At 36.5% G+C, this 23,249-nt stretch overlaps 1 protein-coding gene across 2 annotated transcripts in view; it reads left to right on the top strand.

Annotated features, from left to right (window-relative positions):
• Nucleotides 1-3,586: 3,586 nt before the first annotated feature.
• LOC122799836 (dickkopf-related protein 2-like) overlaps nt 3,587-23,249 on the top strand; it is a 548,898-nt gene continuing 529,235 nt past the window's right edge. Inside the window, exons 1-2 of one of the 2 annotated variants that reach the window (XM_044069163.1) lie at nt 3,587-4,092; nt 13,566-13,710. In XM_044069163.1, the coding sequence (XP_043925098.1) occupies nt 3,907-4,092; nt 13,566-13,710 (331 nt within the window). In that variant the 5' untranslated portion in view covers nt 3,587-3,906. Of the gene's footprint in view, nt 4,093-13,562; nt 13,711-23,249 lie in introns of both variants that reach the window. The other variant, XM_044069162.1, reaches the window with a different exon arrangement.

Here is a 23,249-nt window from a genome sequence, read left to right as displayed (position 1 = left end):
CATAAACAAAAGACAAAAACAATGTACAAAAGTATTGCGTTGCTTGAAGAAGTATTATTTTTCTTATAACCTCATTGGGCATTTTACACACGTTAATTCAGTAATTTAGCTTTGTAAACTGACTGTATAAACTGTTCTTATCTAGTTTTTTCTGTATGTTGTTTATTGATATATTGTATTACTGTATGTTGTTTCAGTGTGGAGCTTTTCTCCCCAGGCCTCTGCTGAAAAAGGACACGTGTCCAGTCAGACATTCCCGGTAAACAAATGTAGAGAGAGAGCAAAGTTGGGTAAGATGTGTCAGTGCTACAACAGGTAGCGTACTCACCTTTGGTGCTGAAAGAATTTAAGACTGTGGGTTCTATTCCTATTCCAGATGTTTAGATTACAGGAGTGCTGCAGGTCTGAGCTTGTTGTTCTTCAAATTTGACATTAAAGCAATGTTCCTCCTGTTTGAGCTAATCTGAACATCAGAAGAGTGACACTAAAAATATCAACCACAAAAGGTAAAAAAAATACAGTACCCTAATGTATGTCCGCTGAAGCCAAACTTGGATCATGTAAAAGAAAACTGCTGTTTTTGTAGTTGGGGGTAGGGGGCCTACAGACTGTTGATTATATATACTAACTCTTGAGATCACACGATCCACAGGGAAGAAGCATATTCCTTAACTGTGAAGATTGTTGATCTTGCACACCTGCCAACCATCTGTTTTATTTTGGCCAAAGAGTTTTGTCAAAACAAATGTTTACACTAAGGAGTTCTGACTTGAAAGAGTACACACAGACACACACACACTCACACATACATTTTTATATATTTGTATTTATGGGTTCATGATAATTCAGAAAAGGGCATTTATTTAAATTCTGTTCTCACTTCTCCCATGTAAAATGCTTAAAAAAATGGAATTATCTAAGCAAGACACTTCAAATAAAATAAATGTTTATTGTAGGAGGGCAGGCCTCCTTGCACACACCACATGCAGGACTGTGTCCCCTATATCCCTGCTGACTTAAATATCTCAACTCCAAGATCACACAATACTAGAGAAAAGAGAAAATTGTCATGTCTCTGGTATTCAGTGACCTCAGACAAATATACATGTGCGCTCCCTCGCACACCCGCGCTCGTGTGTGTGTGTGTGTGTGTGTGTGTGTGTGTGTGTGTGTGTGTGTGTGTGTGTGTGTGTGTGTGTGTGTGTGTGTGTGTGTGTGTGTGTGAGTGCATCTGGGTGCATAAATGTAATATCTTCCTCTGAATGTGTTTTTTGTCAAAGTATAAACTGGTCAAGTATTTTGTTGAATTCACATTTAATTGAAAGTGCAGAGTTGAACTTGTTCGAGGTCATTGAACAGTGGGTTTTAGGAAGTTTTCCCTTTTCCTAACTATTGTTTAATGTCAGGGCTGGTATATATTAGCAGCAGTAGGTGTTGGGGTTTAGCTCCCCCATGCATGCACACGCATGCACACATACACGCACGCAAGTACACACACACACACACACACACACACACACACACACACACACACACACACACACACACACACACACACACACACAGACCAGGGTGTGCAGGCATGTTTTTGACTGCAAAAAACTCTTTTTGTATGTGTTTTTGACTGATTTTGTAGTCATGTAAATTTGTCAGGAATATTAGATATTGCCTAGGAGGATGTTCAAGGACTGGTAATACACCTATAGCTAGATTTATTAGACAGAGAGACAGATAGATTTAACAGACAAATATGTAATTTTACAAATAAAAGTCTGACTTTAGAAAGTATTTCAGACTTGAATATCATCCAGATATTAATAATTAGCATCGTGATCCTAATAGTCTTACATTTTATGTTTTCAGGTAATGCTTCATTGTTATGACTTCTAAGAGCTAAGGGGTCCTGCTCCAGTATATGTTTAATTAGTTTTTAACTGGGTGACCATATTGGAGACAGTTTCCCTTTTTCAGTGGTAACCCAGGAGTAGAGTCTAGTTATGTGACTTACTCTGAGTCACACAGTAGGTAAATGGAGGCTGTGGGAATCAAAGCCTGGACTATAAGACTGCAGGAAGCAGCTTCTTAATAGCTTATAGCCTTAATCCAATGTGCAAGCTAACATAAAGCATACATAATGCAGGCAAACTGTATTAGAAATATAACACAGGCATGTAGCAAAATAATTCAGTGAAATATATTTATTCTTTACACCTAATATTCATAGTTGTTAAAGAACCGAAAGTTAGAGATTTTCAAGAAGCGATAAGTAGCTCATCGTGGCTGGGTGTGGACATTTCACTACAAGGTTAAAAACAATAAAGAAGACGGGACTCTGCAAGTAGACCCAGAGCTGTTGGACATGCTACACTTAAAGAAATCCCAATCCTTCAGAGCTACACGCTCCAGGGATCTAAACCTTGTCATCACAATAAACAAAACATGCTGGAGGGATAGGTTCCTGACCCAGAGACTCCCCAGACTCTGGAATGGATTGCCCATACATGTCAAGCAGAGTGCCTCTTTGGACCTCTTCAAGAGGAACCTTGACGATTGGATGGGAGAAAGGAAATTCACCCCAGGGATCACGTCAGTTGCCCTGCTAGACAGGGGTCCAGGAAAGTAAATAATGTGGGAAGAAATAGCCAGGGAATTGTTATGGCTAGGCTTGTATAGGCCCTAGGGCTGATAGCCTAGTACCAACCTATGAACCTATGAACCTAGACTGATACTCATAAGCATTTCACAAGTAGGCAGCAGGGGTGGTTAATGTGGTGTTAGGGAAATTAAATATCAGTGTCAGTCAAGCTGTCTTGTTTATGCACAGAATATACAACTTGTTACAGCATTCTGTTTTGAATGTCTGATTGGAAATGACACTTCTGACATTCAGGATATCTCTTTTGGAATGTAATCATGCTTTATGTATAACTGCATGCCATTTAACTGATTCTGTCCCAATTTTATGAAACTTAAGGGACAACTGCTAGAGCTAATGCTGTATTTCACAGTATATAATACAGAACACATTCTGGTTGATGCAGAACACACAGCTACAAACATTTTGCATGAAACTGAGCAGCTCATTTTTTTATGAGAATAATTAGTTGAAACTGACAAAATGTGCAGTTTGATGTTCTTATTATTGTACTTTTTCTTTATTCTTGATGAGAAGAGTAAATGAAAATTATTCTGACTGGCTGCTTTTGATATGTTGCACATTATTTCCATATCCTATGAGACATGAATGAGTATATTAATATCATATTTTCAGATGTTACTTACATCGCTTCATACCCTGTCTATAAATCATAGTCCAAAAATGCAGGTGTTTTCCCTGCAAAGGCAGTGTATATGTATAGTTCTTTTTCTTTTAAATTGTAGTATGCCTTATTTAATACAGTAGCCCTGCAATACAATTGCTGAGAAATCATCCAAATGGTATGCATTGTGTTGCCTTAGTTTCATAGCCTACTGATTTGAATACAATGAACTGATACCTAAAACATGCAAGGTTCAGGAAGGAATCCAAGTCACTTACAAAGTCGTGGGAAAGGGATGACAGCATCTGAAATCTGATTCGTTCTTATCGTAGCCTACAGCAATTTTGTGATTTTGCCAAAATAAGAAATCAAACTAAAATACTTAGCTGTCAGAAATATTATGTTTTAAAAAGAAGCAGAGAAACTACTGCATATGCACACTAAAAAAATACCAAAAAAAAAAAAAAAAAATCCTGTCCTGGTTTTGCATATATCTCAGCGAAGGGCTGAAACACCAAGTCTGCTCATTTCCAGGATTTATGTTAGCTGAAACTGATATTTTGCTTTAGAACAGCAGAAGGTCTAAAAACTGCCTGCAGTTAACCGTTTGTGTGTAGTCCTCTTAACTTGCAAAAAAGCTAGTAGTATGATGGGCTTTGGCAGCCACCTGATGCTTTTCATTTGGGTCAGCTTGGCTTTGGCAGGACATGACACCAGTAACAAGATTAATAAAAAGACTAAACAGAAAAAAGGAAACTTTCTTGTGAGAGACACTGACCCCGACGGGAGCTTGGATGAAATACTTCACACAAACAAAGCCACTGAAACTCAGGTAATTGTGCCACTTAAATTGTGTTTACACTTGTGTCATGCTGAAACAATGCTTTTTTCTTAGGCTAAAAAAAAGTAAGAAATTCTAACTTCACACTAACCTGTGATTTTGATAAGTATTATTTCTGATTGGTGTATAACAGCTTATAAGACCAATTTATCTCCATACGCTTGACAAGTCCTTTTTCCCATGTTCAGTAGGCTCTGAGCTTTTGGGTACCTTGAAAGACATTTAATACATCCAGTGGAATATTTTACCAGATAACACAGTATGTCCTAAGGTATTTGTATTTCATTATACACACTGCGGCAAATGTGATATTCTTTTCAGTCATCTTTATTTTACTCTAGTTTTTATTTACCTTTGATATAAACTGCATATTTTATCCTATGTGTAACATTGGTTACATAAGCAGTAGTCCTTATCAAAACACATTTAAGCTTAAGTAGGTAATCTTCTGAAATCTTGTTCCTGAGGAGGAGTTGATATCTTAAGTTATAGAAGCACACTGTATAATGGAGTAATACTACTTGAATTTGGCAATGTGCTGCCATGTAGGGGGAGTATAATACTTCTGTAGTGTATTTAATTATTATTTGCAATGTGTAATTGGTAAGTGATATGATATTTATTCCCAAAATAAGCATAAGCAAAGTCTACAAAGCCTATGAGTGGTAAAGATTTAAATATAATGTGAGCAAAGCAAAAGATATAGTAAAATCTGTTTTATTTTATTTATTTATATAGTTATTTATGTATTAATGCCTAATTTGCAGTCTTTGAATTACTTGGGGAATACAACGAGCACTGTGGTAATCATTGCTAGTGGCACATACATTGCATTGAAACAGGTACCCCTTCATTCCCTCACACACATGCAATCCCATGTTCAAATACTTACACACACACATACACACGCACACACACACACACACACACACACACACACACACACACACACACACACACACACACACACACACACACACACACACACACACACACACACACACACACACACACACACACACACACACAAAGACACATCACCATACCTTTCAGGTGCCTCTGAAGTAACAGAACATCCATGATGTTGTCTCTTATATTTGCCATGTCCCTATCATGGATAGAACAATTCAGTCAATAATACCAGATATTAAAGTTTTATACTGACACTCCTTCAGTTGTAGCTTGTTGTTGCAAAATCTGTTTTTCTATTAACTTTTTAAGTGAGTAAAAGTAATAAGTGTCTCAGGTCTCTGATGTTCTCACCTCCTATATTACAGCCAGTGCTGATTAGTCTAGAGACAGAGAGAGTTGAGAGGTGTACAAGCCCACCCCTCACCATCCCTACATGCACACTCACAGACAACTCATAACACATTATATATCCACCTCACCTGATGCATTCACAGATATATTCTCCCATTCACCCAGAGACACACACACACACACACACACACACACACACACACACACACACACACACACACACTCACACACACACACACACACACACACACACACACACACACACACACACACACACACACACACACAAACACAGACACACAAACACACACACACACACATGCATCTGAGACCAGACATACTTCTGCATATAATTAGACACACTAACGTTCACATACATACAAGTACATACCCATCACCACCATCTTTCCATTAAACTCCCTGACACTTACCTGTAATGTGATGTCTCTCATTGCAAGTAAAGGTTGTATGCAAACTTTTGTCTGAGTTAATTAATGCAGCTGGTAATGGTGATTTACACAGATGAGCAGTCCTATGAATCACTTATCGCAGGCATTTCCAGAGGAAAGCACGTGACTTACTATCATATGATGCTGCCCTGGAATTCCCTCATTAACATCTGTGATAAGGCGAATGGACAGCTAGCCACAGTGCTTCTACTGACCACATAGAAGCACAGCAGTAGGGCTGTCTCTGAACTGGAAATAGCTACTGCCAGCAAGTAACCTTTCTGAATCCCATGAAGCATCTTTCCCACTCAGCAACAGGGGTATTTTTCTGCAACATTTTCAACATTTCCTTTGAAACATTAATATAGAACTTAGAACAAAAAACAGCTCAAGGAACCATGCAGAACGCTTTTATTGAAGACAACAAGCCAGCAGGCTTTCACAGATGCTTTTTCAAGTTGTTCTAACTTCTCCTACCTGTATCTGTCTCAGTTTTACCCACCTGAGCTTTCTCATTTGTGAGTGAAACACTAATATACCTTAGACAGATCCTCCACACTGCTTTTGGTTGTTATTGTAGTCTAACTGCCAATCTTAGAAACATGATATAGTTAGCAGGAATAAAATGAGCTCATAACACCATTGCAGATAATGAAAAGGCTAGTCCTTCTAGCTGCTGGAAGCCTAGCTGGCTATAAACCTCTCTTCAACGAATGCAGTGTTTGTTGATGTCCAAAACGGTCAATGAAATAAATATGGTAATGCCTCGGTTTCCAAGCAGAGTAACGAGGAGAAGCAGAATTCTTGTGTGAGTCTTAAAAATAGCAAGACGAGTAGATTAGAGTACTGGTGTTGATGCTAGGGGCTGCAATTCCATTACTATTTTTGTAATGGTGCTGTGCATTGTGGTAGAAAAGCCATTACTCCTCACGAATTCAGGAATTTACTTATGCGGACATTTCAGTGGTTTGCCCAATGTGTTACAGAGGGGTATCAGTCGATAGCTGTGGAAGCTTCATCATTTCCGAAGCATAATCATCCCTGATATTTCTAGAGTTTCAAAATGCATAGATGATTCTGTTCTGTAATTATGCTGCTCGTCATGCTATTACATTAAGCTTTATTTTTATGACTTTTTGAGGAAGAAAGTTTGCAGATCATGGTGTTTTCTTCCCTGGTATCTGCTGAGTTCATGCAGTATACATTCCTTTAGCAGTTCGTCCTGTACTGAGTGGTTCATCTTGCAAGTATAGTTTAATTTAATTTCATGGAGGTATCCTACTTTCAATGCAAGTCCCAACATTTTCAGTAATATCATCCTGGAAAACAAGATAATCCTGGAAAGTGGAGGGATTTGTCTTGTTTCTGGGTCAGTAGTAGCTTACATCTCACCCTCTAGAAGAAAAAAGTTTTGAAAGTTTTGCTGTGCTCTTAAGATCTAAAATGTTTTCTTCTGCGGCCTCAAATAAGCCAACTTTTGCTTTAACTGCAAAATATGCATAAGAAATTGTTCATTAATTGATTGCATTTTTGCATTTCAAAAAGTCTGACTACAGTCATAAAATTTCACAACAGATGGACTAAGAACTTAATTAACCTCAACACCAAGAAGTCACAATAAGTTGCTAAGCATATCCACTTTCAAACGTCTGGTCTAGTAAAAACCCCCAAAAAATGTAAAGCATTTTCATCTTCAAAATAACCCTTGTTTAGCACTGTCTGCCCTCTTTTCTGAGACATTAAGCCATTTATAGTCTAGATACCCCAGTCATTAATTAAAAAAAAAAAAAACGTAATCACATGTTTAATTAGACAACTTTGGAATTCTAAAACATATGCCATGACTCTAAGCACAATCATGCCACTTGTATGTAAGAGTGTGACATTCTGTTAAAACAATTACAATCAATTAGCTCTTTTATTTCTTGGGTCTATATTATATCATCGCACGCTTACAAAAGTGAACGATGATTAATCGACCCCATGTAAGCGAAAGCTTACAATGTCGAAACCTCAGAACAGTGATTTTTTCCAAGGGAAAAAAATGCTGTCCCAAAAAAAAAAAAAAAACTTTAAAGCATTACACCTCCGGACTTGGGGGTGTGTGCCCCCCCACACCCCCCTACTTAAATATACCAACTCCGAGATCGCACTACAGTGTCGAAAATGGCAATGTAATGGAAGCGGACAAGCAAATTCCTTCCCAGGGAAAGAATTTGCATAAAAGCCACTTCGCTATTTTGCCTTTTCGTTCTTTTTACGGTCGATCAAGAAGCATTCGACAAAATGCATCTGTGATCACGTAATAGGAACCCTATTTCTTTTAGGTAACTACTTTTCACAAACAGCTATTTCCTCTTTTATCCCAGGCCAAAAGAGCCACGGTGTAAGGAATATCTGCATTATCTATTGAAACTACATGCAATTAAATATAATTGTGTGATCTTCATGCTGTAGCACATTCACTAGTGTTCCTTACATCAAGTAAACAGTGTCTTCTTCAAAGTTCTCATATAAAAAGGTCTGGGTATGTGCAAGTCATTGTCTGCCTATGTTCTATCAATGTCAGCAGTATCTCTGATAAAAAGTAAAGGCATTCTTCTTTTTTAGGTGAAAGGGACAGAGCAGAAATAAAGAATTTATTTCCTCTCTTCTGGTCTCAGTTCTTTGTCAAGAACCACCCATTTGTGTTTATCTCCTAGCAATAAGCCATGGATATTAAATACTCTAATAATAACGTCCAAATGAAAAGAGAGCTTTTTTATCTTCTGTGTTCCAATCATAATTTTTCCGTTTTTTTGCAGCAACAAGCTGACAATGATGTGGTAGGTATTGATATAAACTACGATGGGTGTTCATTAGGTGTTGGGAGAACTGAAACACTGAAGCACACCTCTTTATAAGAAATATGTCTCAAGTATATCTAGCCTTTTTTTACATATCCTCACTGACTCAAATATCATTTCCAAACCTGATCCTTCAGGACTGAAAGAAATGATTTATATAAACGAGCTGTCTTATATGTACATATTTTTAATTAGAAACAAATTAGTTCGAGCAATAGATCAAAATGCACATATAATGCCAACCTTTATCCTTTGTCAGTAATATTGTATAATTTCACTCTGCTTGACTGGATATCTATACAATTTCATATCAAGTCCAACTTCAGAATTTAAAAAATTATTTCAAATAACATTTCTATAAATCAGCTTAATATGATCATAAAAGATGTTACAATCTTTTATTTTATGCAGAACAAAACACCTGCATATTTTATGTTATTAATGTATTACCTGCCAACCATGGGAGTATGAGACTACCCTGTTCTACCCTCTAGGTACTATTGTTCTTCTGTTCATTTAATGGTAGAGAGCTAAAAAACAGAAGTGCTATACAAGCCAAAATGCATTACAACATGAGTCGTGTCAATGAAGTCTTCCCATAAAATATGTTCTGTTTATTGTGGCTATTTCATCAAATTGTACAAAGATGTAAACTTAGATATTTTATTCTGAAAGTATTAGCACTAAATAAAACTACAGCCATTCCTTTATTCATTAATCCTTTCATTATCTGCTTACTCCATTTTAGGGTCATGGGGTGCTGCAACCTATGCAAGCATTCGCTCAGTGTAAGGCACAGAAAGTTATCCAGACTGAAGTAACAGCCCTTATATGATAGACGCAGTCACTCACTCACTCACTTTCACACAGCAAACAAACCTGCAGACAGTTTGTTGGAATGCTGACTCACGTATGACCCATCTTTGGGACAAGGAATGAAACCAAATGAGTTGGCAAAAGTTCATGTGGACCCTGGGTGACATGCAGACTCCACACAGAAGACATCTCAAGCAAAGAACTCAATCTGAAAACCAAATGTTGTGAGGCAGCTGTGCTAAGCACTGTATCACTATAAATAACAGACATACAAGTACCTAAAGTAATAAGGGGGCATGATTTTTAAAACAAACTTTTAAACTTTTAAGGCATTCTGTCCATGTCACTAATTAGTCTTATTGCAAAGATCTCTCACTTTATTCTCTCATTTGTAAATACATTTCCAGGGTCTAAATCAACTCATGCAATGTACCTGGTGCATTTATCACAGGCTATCTTATGAAAATGTAGTCAGACTTCTTATAAATGATGGCATACAACTTTGAAATTCATAGCTATAAACTAGGAACTCCTGATCAGAAACTGATAGATACGGTAATGCATTTACAGTATGGTCACATGTTTGAACTCTGTTTTAGTGTCATCATAAAGTTTTTGAAGTTAATTTTTTTTCTAAGCATATACACTACAATTAATCTTTTGGAAAGTCATAACTTGGTTTATTTCCTGAAATTCCCCCTATTTTTTAAAAAATAAATAAACAAAACAAAGTAAAGCAATTTAACACATCAACTTCTATAGAAATGTGATTAAAGTTCTGGACCGGTCAGTTAAGTGAAGGACTAAGACAAAACATTGGACAGTTTTCCTTCTATGGTGACTGATTGTAACCAGTTGTTTACATTGGGTACACCTAACTCATATCCAGGAATATGCCTGGGAACAAGCTATTTATGGATTAATTCCCTTCTCAAGATCAAAAATCATAGATTAAAGAAAGGAAGTCAATGCCCTATGATATGATAGAGATATCATACACAATAAGTAACTAAAACTGTTTTTATTAAGTGTATTTGTTTCTTTATTCTCCAATTTACATTTTTATCTCTATGAAGGTTTCTGGACGCCCAAAGTCTAGTCTAGCTCAGTGAGCAGTGATGTACAGTAAACAGCCAATCCTGGTTGGTTCAAGGGTCCCACCATGCCCACCTTTAAGTCATTAAATCAGGACTCCTTGCCATACTTTGCAAGTTGACTGAACCAATGCTCATCAAATTATTACCTTAGATTGCTGTTTTTGTCCACTACTTCCTTTCTAACCTCCAAAACCAGACTCCACTGAACTGATTAGAGCTTTTCTATAAGTTTTAATCAAACCTTGAAATCCCTCCCAGCTCACATTAAAGAAATTGACTCTTTTTTCAAAGTTTAAAACATTCCATAAAAAGATTAACTGAAATAAGCATCCTGCAAATGTTTTCTAAACACAAGTATTACATGACCCATCCAAATCATTGTATATCCTCTTGCCATTCCTACACATATACACTTAGGAATAAATACACTCTGCCCTTTTCCTACTATTTGTTCCCTTTTTCCCCTCATGCTGAAATACCCTGTAATGTACATAACAACAGTCTATCCATATTCACCACCTTCTCTCAGCACTCTGTACAAGTTGTTAAGTTTTAATCACTCTGTGCATAACATATTTCTATGCTGATAACAATGTGTGTTCAATTATGTATGCAGACTGAATGTGAATATGTTGTTGTAACCTATTCTGCCACTGATTTGTCTATATTGTATGCCAGGCGGAACCTACAAATGGTCCTGATGAAGCAATGCTATTCCCTTGTTAAAAACTTAAAAAGAAAACAAAAAAAAAATAAAATAAAAGGGTCCATTAATCCTGTGGGATGCTGGCCAATCACAACGCTAATATACATACATACTCACTCACAGACCATTTAGATATCTAGGAAAAGTGCATAGTTTTACTAGCCTGTGTATAGGATAAGTGCATAGTTTTACTAGTCTGTGTAATGATATACACAATGGGACATGAGATGAAATTGGACTATCCAGTGAAAACTTTTGTGAGCATAGGAAGTTAATGCAGACTTTACCCAGAAGACAATCGTTCTATGAGACAGCAATGCTAACAGGAACCTCAATGTGCTACCCTCATCATCTTCCAGTCATTTGCTCTTTATTTTGCCTGTTTACAGAATCCACTGTTTTCAAATGATGGATGCCTTGCAAGCCTCACTTGTCAACAGTGCCCAGATACTTACACTAGGTATATAACACCGTAAATAAAATTTCTTCCAGCAATACTCTCATATCAACTTTTTCTACCATATTTATAGTATTTTATGATTTCTTTTAGTGAAATGTTAAATCATGCTTTAGTACAAACTGCCATACACCCAGTACAATGTCACTGGTGTAGCACCTTGCATAGCTGAAACCAACATGAATGGAACAGTCTGACAAAGAAACAATCTGACATACCTAGGATTGTTAAGGAGTGCTGTGGCCACCCTTGAATGTATTACTTAGAATGCTTTGGTTTCACAGAATTATTTTTAGTTAGAAAGATTGTGTTATTTCTGTCAGTATTTCATAACAGATATGCAATTCACACACCCTTTAGCTCTGATTCTTTCCCTGAGTTAATGACTCACAGGCAGAAACTAAAGAACAAGGTGAGGCATAAAAAGGTCCTGTTACAAGGATTGTGGTGCAAGGAAATCTTGTTCACCTTCACTGACAAGTTCTCAAAAGGGGGTTATTTTTTGTTCATTATTTAAATGTAGATGATTGTATGAAGTAAAGCCTCAAAAGGGAGGGGTCAAGAGTAGCTTAAGGCAAGCCCCCACCCCAAAAATCATACCAAGCTAGTGCTAAGTCAAACTGCCTGGAAGATAACAACAATGATTAAAACATTTAAGTTCTTAATGAGCTGTAACCTGTAACCTGGAACAAGGTTTGACTCCTTCCATTTTCATTTGCAGACTGTGTGACTCTGGAAAAGTTGCTTAATTAGAAAGTGCTACTGGATTATCCCTGAAAAGAGACACTTGGATCCAGTGGGTTACCTACTTGACAAATACATAAAAATGTACTTTGTAATTTGCAGTTTTGAGAAAAGCTATAAGCAGAAATCATATATAGTAACAATAAAATGTACTCAGCACCGGATGCTTCTTTCTGGGAGGTTGTGTAGAAAAGCAGGTAACTCCTCACTGCAGGTAGACTGTTGTATTTATTTATTTATGTATTTATTTACAATACCCATGTGGACTGTTTTCTCTCTATTTAATGTCCTATAATGCATGACTTTATGAATGCTGGGTATGAAACTAGCAATCTTAGATGATAAGTCAAGAAACAGAAAAATATGATTTTTAACCATAGCATTACTTTTGCCTGGTACAAGTTATTTATTAAAACAAATAAATATTTGTGTCAGGATGTGATTTGTTGGATTCTGTTGAAATATGTGTATGTTTAGTAATGAAGGATACAAAGATTAAGTTTAATGTTTATAAACATTGCAAGATATTTATTCATGCTTGACACTCAATGCTTTAAGACCCACATATGTATTAAAACATCCATCTAAGAACTGTAGAGCAGTAGCTTGAGTACTAGGCAATAAAATATTACCTAACCACATGTTTAAACATGGTTTGAGGCTGTTTAGAAACATTGTAGACAATAAGATAATAAAATAGATCTAGATTTATAGGCAGATACTAGGCCATCAGTCTGTTAACTATTACAAGCTTAGCCAACAGCCAGAGATCAGAATCATACCCTGTGCCTCGTATCTGTGATGTAACCATTTTGCCAAACCTGTTACCTATGAATATTTAGAGTATTTTAATTCTAGTGTAGAAAAAATATACTTTTCTAAATATTTTGCCAATATCTGCAATGCGTTTTTTTCAAAACTTTTATGATAAATGCTACAGAGATACTTCATAAGTAACAGTGATTATGAAGATTGTAAACAAAATTAAGGGACTTTTGTCTCCCAGAATCTTCATATCATTCGTCTTTGTGAAAATAACTATTTTTTATTACTGAGTCATGCAAATGTTTTTTTTTTTCTCAGCAGGTCTGCAGCCAGGATGAGGACTGTGAACCTGAGAAATTTTGCTCTTGGTCTACACACAAAAGACCTGTCTGTCTGCCCTGCAAAAAGAAACACAAATCCTGCCAAAGAGAAGGAGTATGCTGCAAAGGAAACCACTGCATTAATGGTAAAAAAAGATGAAAAATAATCAAGATTTGCTTTCAGCAATTTCTTTCATTATATAGGAAATATAGATTTTTTTTAACTTCCTCCTTTACGTAAATGCCAGCCCAAACCTCTGTACTTCAAAGAATTTTGCAAAGAGTAATAACATTGTTCAGACTTTAAAGAAACTTAGAATTTTCACAGTGAAAAGCACAACTTGTGTTATAGCTTTTACATGTGGTGAATCAGAGGGCTACACATCTGTATTAGCTGAAATACTGTAATAAGGGTAGGCTGTGAAACATGTTTGTGATGTTACTACAGAATAACAGGAACTATGACATTCAATTTCAAAAATAAGTATGCAATGCAACACGTTAGTATGAGGAAAGAGCAGAAAAGTATCCTTCTGAGGCATAATACGGAAGAGTTCTTAACACAACATGTAGCAAAAAAGGTCTTATTTCAGTTTCAGTAAGTCTTCTGAGCTCAGTAAGTCTTCTGAGCTAAGCTCATCCATTGCCAGCATAGCTTATTTAAATAATTGCAGGAAAACAATATGCAGGTGGCAAGATCTTTACTATGTATCCTCATTTCTATAACATTCATTTACCTTCAAGGGTCACTTCTTGAGTATATTTTCTTCCACTTTTCTGGAATTATAATAAAAAAGGGCAACAAATGTATGATTTGTTATACTGCTTTAAATTAAAAGTTTACTCTAGAATAAGAATGGTATTAAACTATCCTTCAATAAGCTTACTGTTGGAATGCTGAAGTTACCACTAGCTTGTTTCTGGCACACATCAAATAACAACTTCTATTTTACTGTCTAAAAAGAGCATTTGCTGCTGAGACAACAATGGGATAAATGATTGAAAAAGAGTATGGTAGTATGATATTTCCAGGGTAACCTGTGAATGTTGAGCTTGTGGTTCAGAAAGTACTAGCTAGGCATTGGTATCAAGAAATGCAAAATCTTCAATTTGGGGACATTATTAAGATAATATATATGGAACAGGGAAGCGGTTACCTCAATATACAGAGCTCTATCAAGACTGTATATGAAGTACCATATGGAGTTGTGGAGAGTATACATAAAACAGATGAATGCATTCCAATGGGATTCAAAGAAGGGTGCCCAAAAGGCAAAAAGAATGGATGGCAGGAGGCATGAGGACAGGTTGAGAGAGCAGAAGATTTTTATCTTTGGCAAGACATCAGACGGGGGGTATGATACCAGTGCTAACAGAGAACACTGGGCCACACCAGTGTTTTTGTGTAGCTCTCAGAAGGTTACGGCATTGTATAGCATCTATGAGCTGCTGCATATCATCTGGTCTACAGCTTTCAACTTCTTTGCTCAAAAAACAGGAACAAAGCTAAAAATAATGGGTGAACAAAGGCCAAATCAAGGACAGCCTTTTTTTAATCTATTACTTTAAAGACACTTAAAAAAAGTTAACAGAACAACTGGCTTAGCATCAATATGTCTTTTTCTGAAAAAAAGTATGAAACTCTTAAAAGCTGATTAATCTTCAGTGATTTATCAAAGAAACAAAGAACATTTTTGAGGGACACAGCAAAACATAATGTGACAAAATCTTGGACATTTAACAGATATGCACCAAATGGTCAGATCTCTAGGTGATACCTCTCAACCTCTTTCTTACCACCAGAATCAGAGACATATCCAGAAATATCCATGTGCACTTTTTAAAATATTACTACAAGCAACATAAGAAGTTGACAGAGTAACAGAATGTGAATTAGCAGGCATTTTCAGAAGTAAAAGAAGTCTATGTCCATACTTATTGTCATTATTTATTAAATGCTGTAAAACCCATCTCATTTTCTCCCTAAATAGTCAGTTTTAGGATGTATTACGATGAGTTACAGAGCAAAATTTGAACCAAAATCATGGACAGCTGGGAGCTATGGTCAGAGATAATGGAAAACATTTTTTTTATTTTATCGTATTGTTAGAAGTAACTGTTTCAAGAGATAAGGGAGAACACTGCCTTTTGCTTAACCACATAACTCAGTATTCTGGATTTACACTTACTTGTAGTCTAGTGTTCTCCATTATCACCCATGACACACACATTCATGCTTTTAAAAATCTGCAGATGGAGCAGGACCTGCTGAAGAACATAAATGGGACATGAACTGTACCTGGGAAGAGGAATGTTTAGGAGTGATTTGAGGAAGTAATATTTCATTGAAAGAGCGGTGTGGGAATGATACATGTTTTCTTAGGAGGATGACACCTGTAATAAACACATTTGTGGTTAAGAAAGGCTGTACTTCTCTAAAGAATATGTGTGAACATTGAAAGCTAGACACAGAGTATCAGGGAATATTGTGAGGAGAGGTAGCTGCAGATGGAGTATGAACTAAAGAAATGTGTAAAACTGGTGGAGCTGTTCAATCTGTAAATCACATGTACATTTGATATGAGATCTTAGCTTAAGCTTATTTTCAGCACCATATCTGGTGCAAATCAAACAGTTTACAATAAATTTGACAAGAAAATTCTGACTCCAGAAGGATACATGGATTCTGCGCCCTTAAAAATATGTTCTTTTCTGTTATGCTTTTTACTGATTCATCTAGTAAGTAGTAACATGCAACTTATGTAGGAATGCATTTTGTAAAAGTGTCATTTGATCACATAACTGCATTTTCTTTCTTCACTGAAAACTATTAATTCATTACATTAATGTTATTGTATTTATTTCCAGAATTTCCAGTAGAGGAGTCTTACTGTACAAAATAATTCTCTGTAGCTTTCTAGGAAAATGTTTAGTGTAATAGTTAAAGCTGCAATCTACAAACAAGCTTCATTCCTGAATGTGTTTATTTCAGTCTCCCCCTTTCAAACTATATGACCCTGAGCAACTTATTCAGCAAGTGTGCCCAGGTCCCCCTGGGCAGAAGTTTTTAGTAGGTCCACTTGCTTAATAAATAAAAACACATACTGTACATGTTGCTGTTCTTCTTTCAACTTTTCCCGGTTAGGGGTCGCCACAGCGGAACTCCAGTCCGCTAATGATTGGCAGTAGATTTTTATAGTGCCGAGTTGCCAGCCCGACGCCCAACCTTCAACTAAGGCATGTCTATTCACGTCTTTCAAACACCACTCAACCGTGGGGAGGACATGCAGACTCCACACAGAAGGCGCTCCAGCCAAGAATTGAATGGGAGAATCTCTTGCTGTGAGGCGACAACCGCGGCTTAAAAACACATACTGTACATACTCTGAAAAAACAAATAAGAGACTTAACCAGACACTACTCTCAGGCTGCCACTGAAGGAAACACTGTTTGTGTTTAGTGGTTCTACCTGCATAATAAACAAATAAAATAAAATAGATGCAGGCAGCTTCATAAAATTATTATCACAAAATACTAACCTTTTAAAATGAAAATATATTTCAGAGTGATGCTAACTTGCTTTGAGTTCAAAGGCCTTAATACTTCCATCTTGTTAATCCCAACTTTAAATATTACAATGTTTGACAGAAAAAAAATAATGGGAAAGAATTCTGAGCTTTTAGTTTAGATTTTAGAATTATCACAAGCACCTTTACTCTTGGGAGAAAGGTTTCTGAGTTAAAACATGTTACTTGTGATTATATTTTATGAACTACAAATAGTTTCCTTTAATCATTTTCATTCTGATAGAAATGACCTATTCTAATGAGCATGTGGTGGAATGCATTATATTTCACTGTTTTTTTCCCCATGGGATAGAAACCCTTTCATAAACCCTTTTGTATTCTTCCATGAAAGTATTTTCTTTCATAAAAAAGGATTTCAGGCATTAGGTTTTGCAATATATTTTCTAAAGGTGGTATATGTTGCCTTAAATAATGTTTCACTCCTAATTTATAGAATTTTTTTTCTTGATGATTTTTTATCTTGTGCTGCCTGCCAACCATCATCTAGGTAATCCTCTTTTTTTCTGTAGACTCCAGGCCCTCTCCTTGGTAGTGATCAATGTCTACCCCGTGTGTGTGTGTGTGTGTGTGTGTGTGTGTGTGTGTGTGTGTGTGTGTGTGTGTGTGTGTGTGTGTGTGCATGTGTCTGTGTGTGCGTGCGCCCAGAGGTCTACCAAGTCCTACTTCAAAAAACGATTACCTCAAAAAAAAAAAGTCATGACAATATATAACTGTTTAAAACATTTGCATTTGAAATACATATAATAATATTATTAATATTATTAATGTTAATTTAAAATAATATTAATGTTTGCAATGTTAAATAATATTGATTTTAAAGTTAATTTAAAAACTGTTATTAATTAACTTAATTATATTTACAAATTAAATTGAATAAAATGTTAAATAAATTAATGTTTATACATAAAAAGTTAAATAATATATTAAATTCAAGTGGAAAAAATCATGATTGAAATATTAAGCAATAAAATGCAGTCCTAAAACTTTAAAAACTTTTTTTTTATATAATTAGGGTCAAATTGTCCGCTAGCTACTCTCATAAACAATAAATATAAATTTAAACATGAAAGAGTATACAATTGCATTGAGGTCGAATTGTCCTGCTTTTAACATGGCAGGCCAAGCCCGTGTTCTTTGGTTTGTGTTGTACTACTGCCATACAACTCTTAATTTGCTAAATGCAAGTGCAGCTGGTGGCCAAACCCACAACTTCCTCTTCCAAGATGAGTGCACCAGCACTGGCCACTCATTCCTGCCTTCCCCTACTGGGCTACTCCAATGCCAAAGCCTCTACTTGAACTCAGGTTGTCTGGGTCATAGTCCAGCCTTCATCCATGTATGCCATGATTCTGAGAGATTTCTACCATCTTTAATCAATCTCCACAAAGTAGGAGCCTGCTTTGTAAATTTCTTTTCTTTTTTATGAAGTCAGAGTTTAGTGCTTAATTATGAAATATATAAACCTGATATGTAGCTAGATCTTTATCAAACATAAACTAATAGGAATAAAACTGACTAACTTTGCATTCACTAACAAACTGTGCCTTGCTGTATCATGTCAATGAAAAGGGGAAAAGGATACTGTGTTATACATGCGGCTCTGTATCATGTCAATGAAAAGGGGAAAAGGATACTGTGTTATACATGCGGCTCTGTATCATGTCAACGAAAAGGGGAAAAGGATACTGTGTTATACATACGGCACTGTATCATGTCAACGAAAAGGGGAAAAGGATACTGTGTTATACATGCGGCTCTGTATCATGTCAACGGAAAGGGGAAAAGGATACTGTGTTATACATGCGGCACTGTATCATGTCAACGAAAAGGGGAAAAGGATACTGTGTTATACATGCGGCTCTGTATCATGTCAACGAAAAGGAGAAAAGGATACTGTGTTATACATGCGGCACTGTATCATGTCAACGAAAAGGGGAAAAGGATACTGTGTTATACATGCGGCATTGTATCATGTCAACGAAAAGGGGAAAAGGATACTGTGTTATACATGCGGCTCTCTTATGTACTAGATCCAATTTAAATGTCTGGAACTAATTTTGGCAAATGCAGTTTCCAACAATTTAAGGTAATGTAAAAGTCTAAGAATACTTTTCCTGAGGTCAAAGCTCCCACATTGCCCACAATACCCACCACACACACACTCACACACACACACACACACACACACACACACACACACACACACACACACACACACACACACACACACACTCCAGGATCCCCTCTCCCCTAGGTGTCATATAGCCTTTACTCAGAATTCTGCATCACAGGTATATGTATAAACCCAATTTGCTGAGCTCCTGCATGGAAAAGATTATTTTGATTAAAACTAAAACTCAGTTAAGGGTTCTTTGGCCAATTAAGTCACTCATGTGTATACCTTCTGCACAGAGAATATGGTTTGAACTGCTCAATGGCACCCATGTCTTTGGCTATACCTTTAGATGTAGAAACATATTTAGCCAGTCTTGTATACAATACATAACACAAACTCAACATTATAACCATAATTAAGTAGTGAAAAGGCTGCACTGAGATATTCTGAGGAAAGCAGTCATCCAATCATTCTCTCAGATTTTACATTATCATAACCAGTCATACCAGACTGCTAAATGTCCTCTACCAGAATGCTACACACAACCATTTTTGTAATATACAGATAATATTTACCTTTAGCTCTTATCAATTACCCCAGTCCTACTGTGGACAATTTCATATCTTATAGCAGTTTCTCTGACCTGAATTGGCATTCTTTACAGGACTGGTTCTCTGCCTTGCAGCCATTGCTTATTATTATAGGTTTTGGTTATTATATAAACTTAAATATTAAGGCCAGGTTTAGAGAATGACTGACTGACTGAATAAATGAATGAATGAATTAAATTGAATGAATTGAATGAATGAATGATACCTGGCAGTCACTCAGCAACACTCCATTCACCAGAGTTAGATGTCTCCTCCTTCTCCTCTTCAAAGCTTGAGTCCTGTAATAATGGCCCTGTGATCCTCAGTTAGCTGCGCTAACAATGATATTCATCTCAGCAACATTAGTATGAAGTAATGATTTACAGACATTCTCACACCTCAGTGGGTAGCTGTTATCTGAAATATGAAATAGTCTAAACAAGAAATGTGCATTAATTCAGAGTTACCAAGATCGCTGGCTTTCCAGGTGTAAGGAGAGCTATATCAATCATATTTTCTTCCATCTTGTAAAATCAGGAGTATACCATCTCTGGTCAGATATGGAGAGGTGCCATTATGCTCTAAAGGACATTATTTTTTTTTCATTATCTGAGGAATCAGGCATGAGTACTTGCTAGAAAATTAAGTTAGAAGGTTTCTTATTAGGCTTATTTGGAATGGGGTGGTGGAAAGTAGGATGGATTATAAGCTCACTGTAGACATTATTTGAGTTTTTAACATAAGAGGGTGACCAAGAGAGGAGACTGTCAGTAATCTACAACTGTTTCAAAAATACAAGGCATTTTTGAAACAGGTAGAAAGGTACAAACCCGTATGTCACCCAATGGATAGCCAACTGGCTCAGAGACAGGACTTAGGAAGCTAGAACTGGTGAGTCCATCTCTGCAAAGAGGCCATTCACAAGTGGAGTCCCTCACAGATCAATTCTTGGACCGCTCCTTTTTGGCATTTACTTCTCAGAAGTCAGGGCCAATGTCAGTGGTCTCTGGAAGAATAAATTTGCAGATGATTGCAAATTAGGAGCTGTCATTGAATCTCACACTGATACAAATGTTCTCCAGGAGAAGCTAACACAGACAAATAACTGGTGTCAGAGTCATGCACTAAAACTAAATCCCAAGAAATGCATAATAGTATCCTTTTGGAAGTCATTAATTCCCTAGTAACTATCATATTGACAACACACCCCTTAGAGTTGACTCAGTAGTCGGGGACTTAAGGACACACATAAATAATACCTTTTGACCAATCATGTGTCTACAATGGTGAGGAAATCATTCTTTGTTGCACAACTTATGAACAAAGATATGGCATCTAAGTCCAAGGAAGTCATTGTTCCACTGTATTTGGCATTCATCAGAGCTATCATTGAGTACAATGCTCCCTTTGGTATGTACCTAACTAGGCATATCCAACAATTGGAAAGTCCACAGAGGTTTCTCACTAAAAGAATACAGGGTGTAAGAAAAATGTCATATGCAGACCGCCTCAAGGTCCTATCCCTGTAGTCTGCCTCTTACAGGCTTTTGAGGGAAGATCTATGCCTGGCATACAGGGCATTGTCAGACCCCACTCTAATGGACCTCCTGCATATCCACAAAACAAACAGCACCAGAATTATACATTCTAAAGACTTAAACCTTGCCTGTGATATAAATAGGACCTGATGGATGATAATTATGTGTCCCAAATACTACTGTGTCTATGGAACAGGCTCCCTATCCATGTGAAGCAGAGTTCCTCCCTGGCCCAATTCAAGTGCAACTTGGACAACTGGATGGGAAACCAGAAATTCATCCCTGGTTTGGCACCTATGTCTCTAATGGACACAGGTAACCTGTAAATGGTTCATCTCCCAGGCCCCTGCTTACATCTATCAAAGGTATCAGAACTTGTCAGAGATTTTTGATACATGACTAGGCTTCAAAAGGCCCCTGTGGTCATTAGCCTAGTAAACACCTATGAACCTATGAGCAAATACACAAAAAAAAAAATGAGATATACACGATAAGTACTTGATAAGTGCGCAACAAAGGAGCACCATTTTTGTAAAGTATTCTTATTTTTAGAGAACAAATAAGGATACTAGATTACCTAGGCTGCAGTGCATACCACGGATGCTGGAACAGAGAACACTGGTAGATTGTAGAGGCCTCAAGCCTAAAACTGAGGTTTTTTTGTTTTGTTTTTCGTTTTTGAGAGGCACTGCATACATTTCAGATACTGGCATTGGGTCTCGCATGGGGGCATTTTTGAATACATCAGTGCAGTATTAACAGTAGGTGGTGATAGTTCCAGGAAGGTCAGTTGCCCCATTTCTGATAAGTGTCATCATCTGATGACAATTCACTAAGGACTTGTAGCAGAATTCTTGTTATACATCTGAGGTTGTATCAGTTGTAAACCCCTTTGTAATTAATCAAATAATTTGTAAAACTAGCCTGTCAGTTTATTTTATTTGTCATTAACTCTGGTGCATAGTACATAATTTTAGCATTACTTCATTTTAATATGCAACTGTGGACCACTTGCAATGAATTCATTTAGTTATAATTAATTAAATTCAGTCTGAAAAGAGATATTTGGATTTCTAACACTATGTACATCTCGTTAGAATATACACATATTCACAAATGGGGTTTATAAAGTGAGGTGTGACAAGTGCATGTTGAAAATCTATAGTTAAATGCATAAGAATAGATATCAGTGATATGGGATAGTGTATAGCAGGAAACTATAGGACACCATCAATGTCTTCTTCAGAACACAGTGATTTCCTGACTAAGCACCAGGATGTAAAAATAAAAGAAAATACATTTATTATTAGAGATTTTAACTACCCAAACACTGACTGGGTAAACTACTGAACATCTCAAATATCCGCCCAGATATTAAGTGACATCTTAATAAGACATTGGAGAAAACAGTACAATACTCGACTAGAGTAACAACAGTTCACACATCATGTTGAAAACCATGAGTGGCTCACCAACCATGATATCGTTTTTAACCTGCCCTTATATTTAACTTGAGCAAAATCCAACTCAGAAATAAATCATCCTTCTTAGATTTTAAATATCACTGCTATGATGCAATACATTATCTACTTAAGAAATAGATTGAGATACTGTCCTCAGTAGTCCATATAAATCTGATCAGGATATAATAAACAAATTCTGTTGTATTATTAATTTCTGTATTCAAGAATATATACCAATGAGTCATACATATATACCTAATTCAGTAAAAAAAACTTTATTCGAATCACAGAAATAGTAAGATCTACAGCAGCAAAAATAGGTACTACTTAGCTTTTAAAATTTCCATAGTTGTAAAAACAAACCAAGAAGAAGCATAAATATCTATCTTAA

Source organism: Protopterus annectens, chromosome 4.part0 (assembly GCF_019279795.1).
Source record: "Protopterus annectens isolate FY-2018-M chromosome 4.part0, PAN1.0, whole genome shotgun sequence".
In the NCBI taxonomy this organism is placed as follows: Eukaryota; Metazoa; Chordata; order Ceratodontiformes; family Protopteridae; genus Protopterus; species Protopterus annectens.
This window is presented reverse-complemented; position numbering and strand designations above follow the sequence as displayed.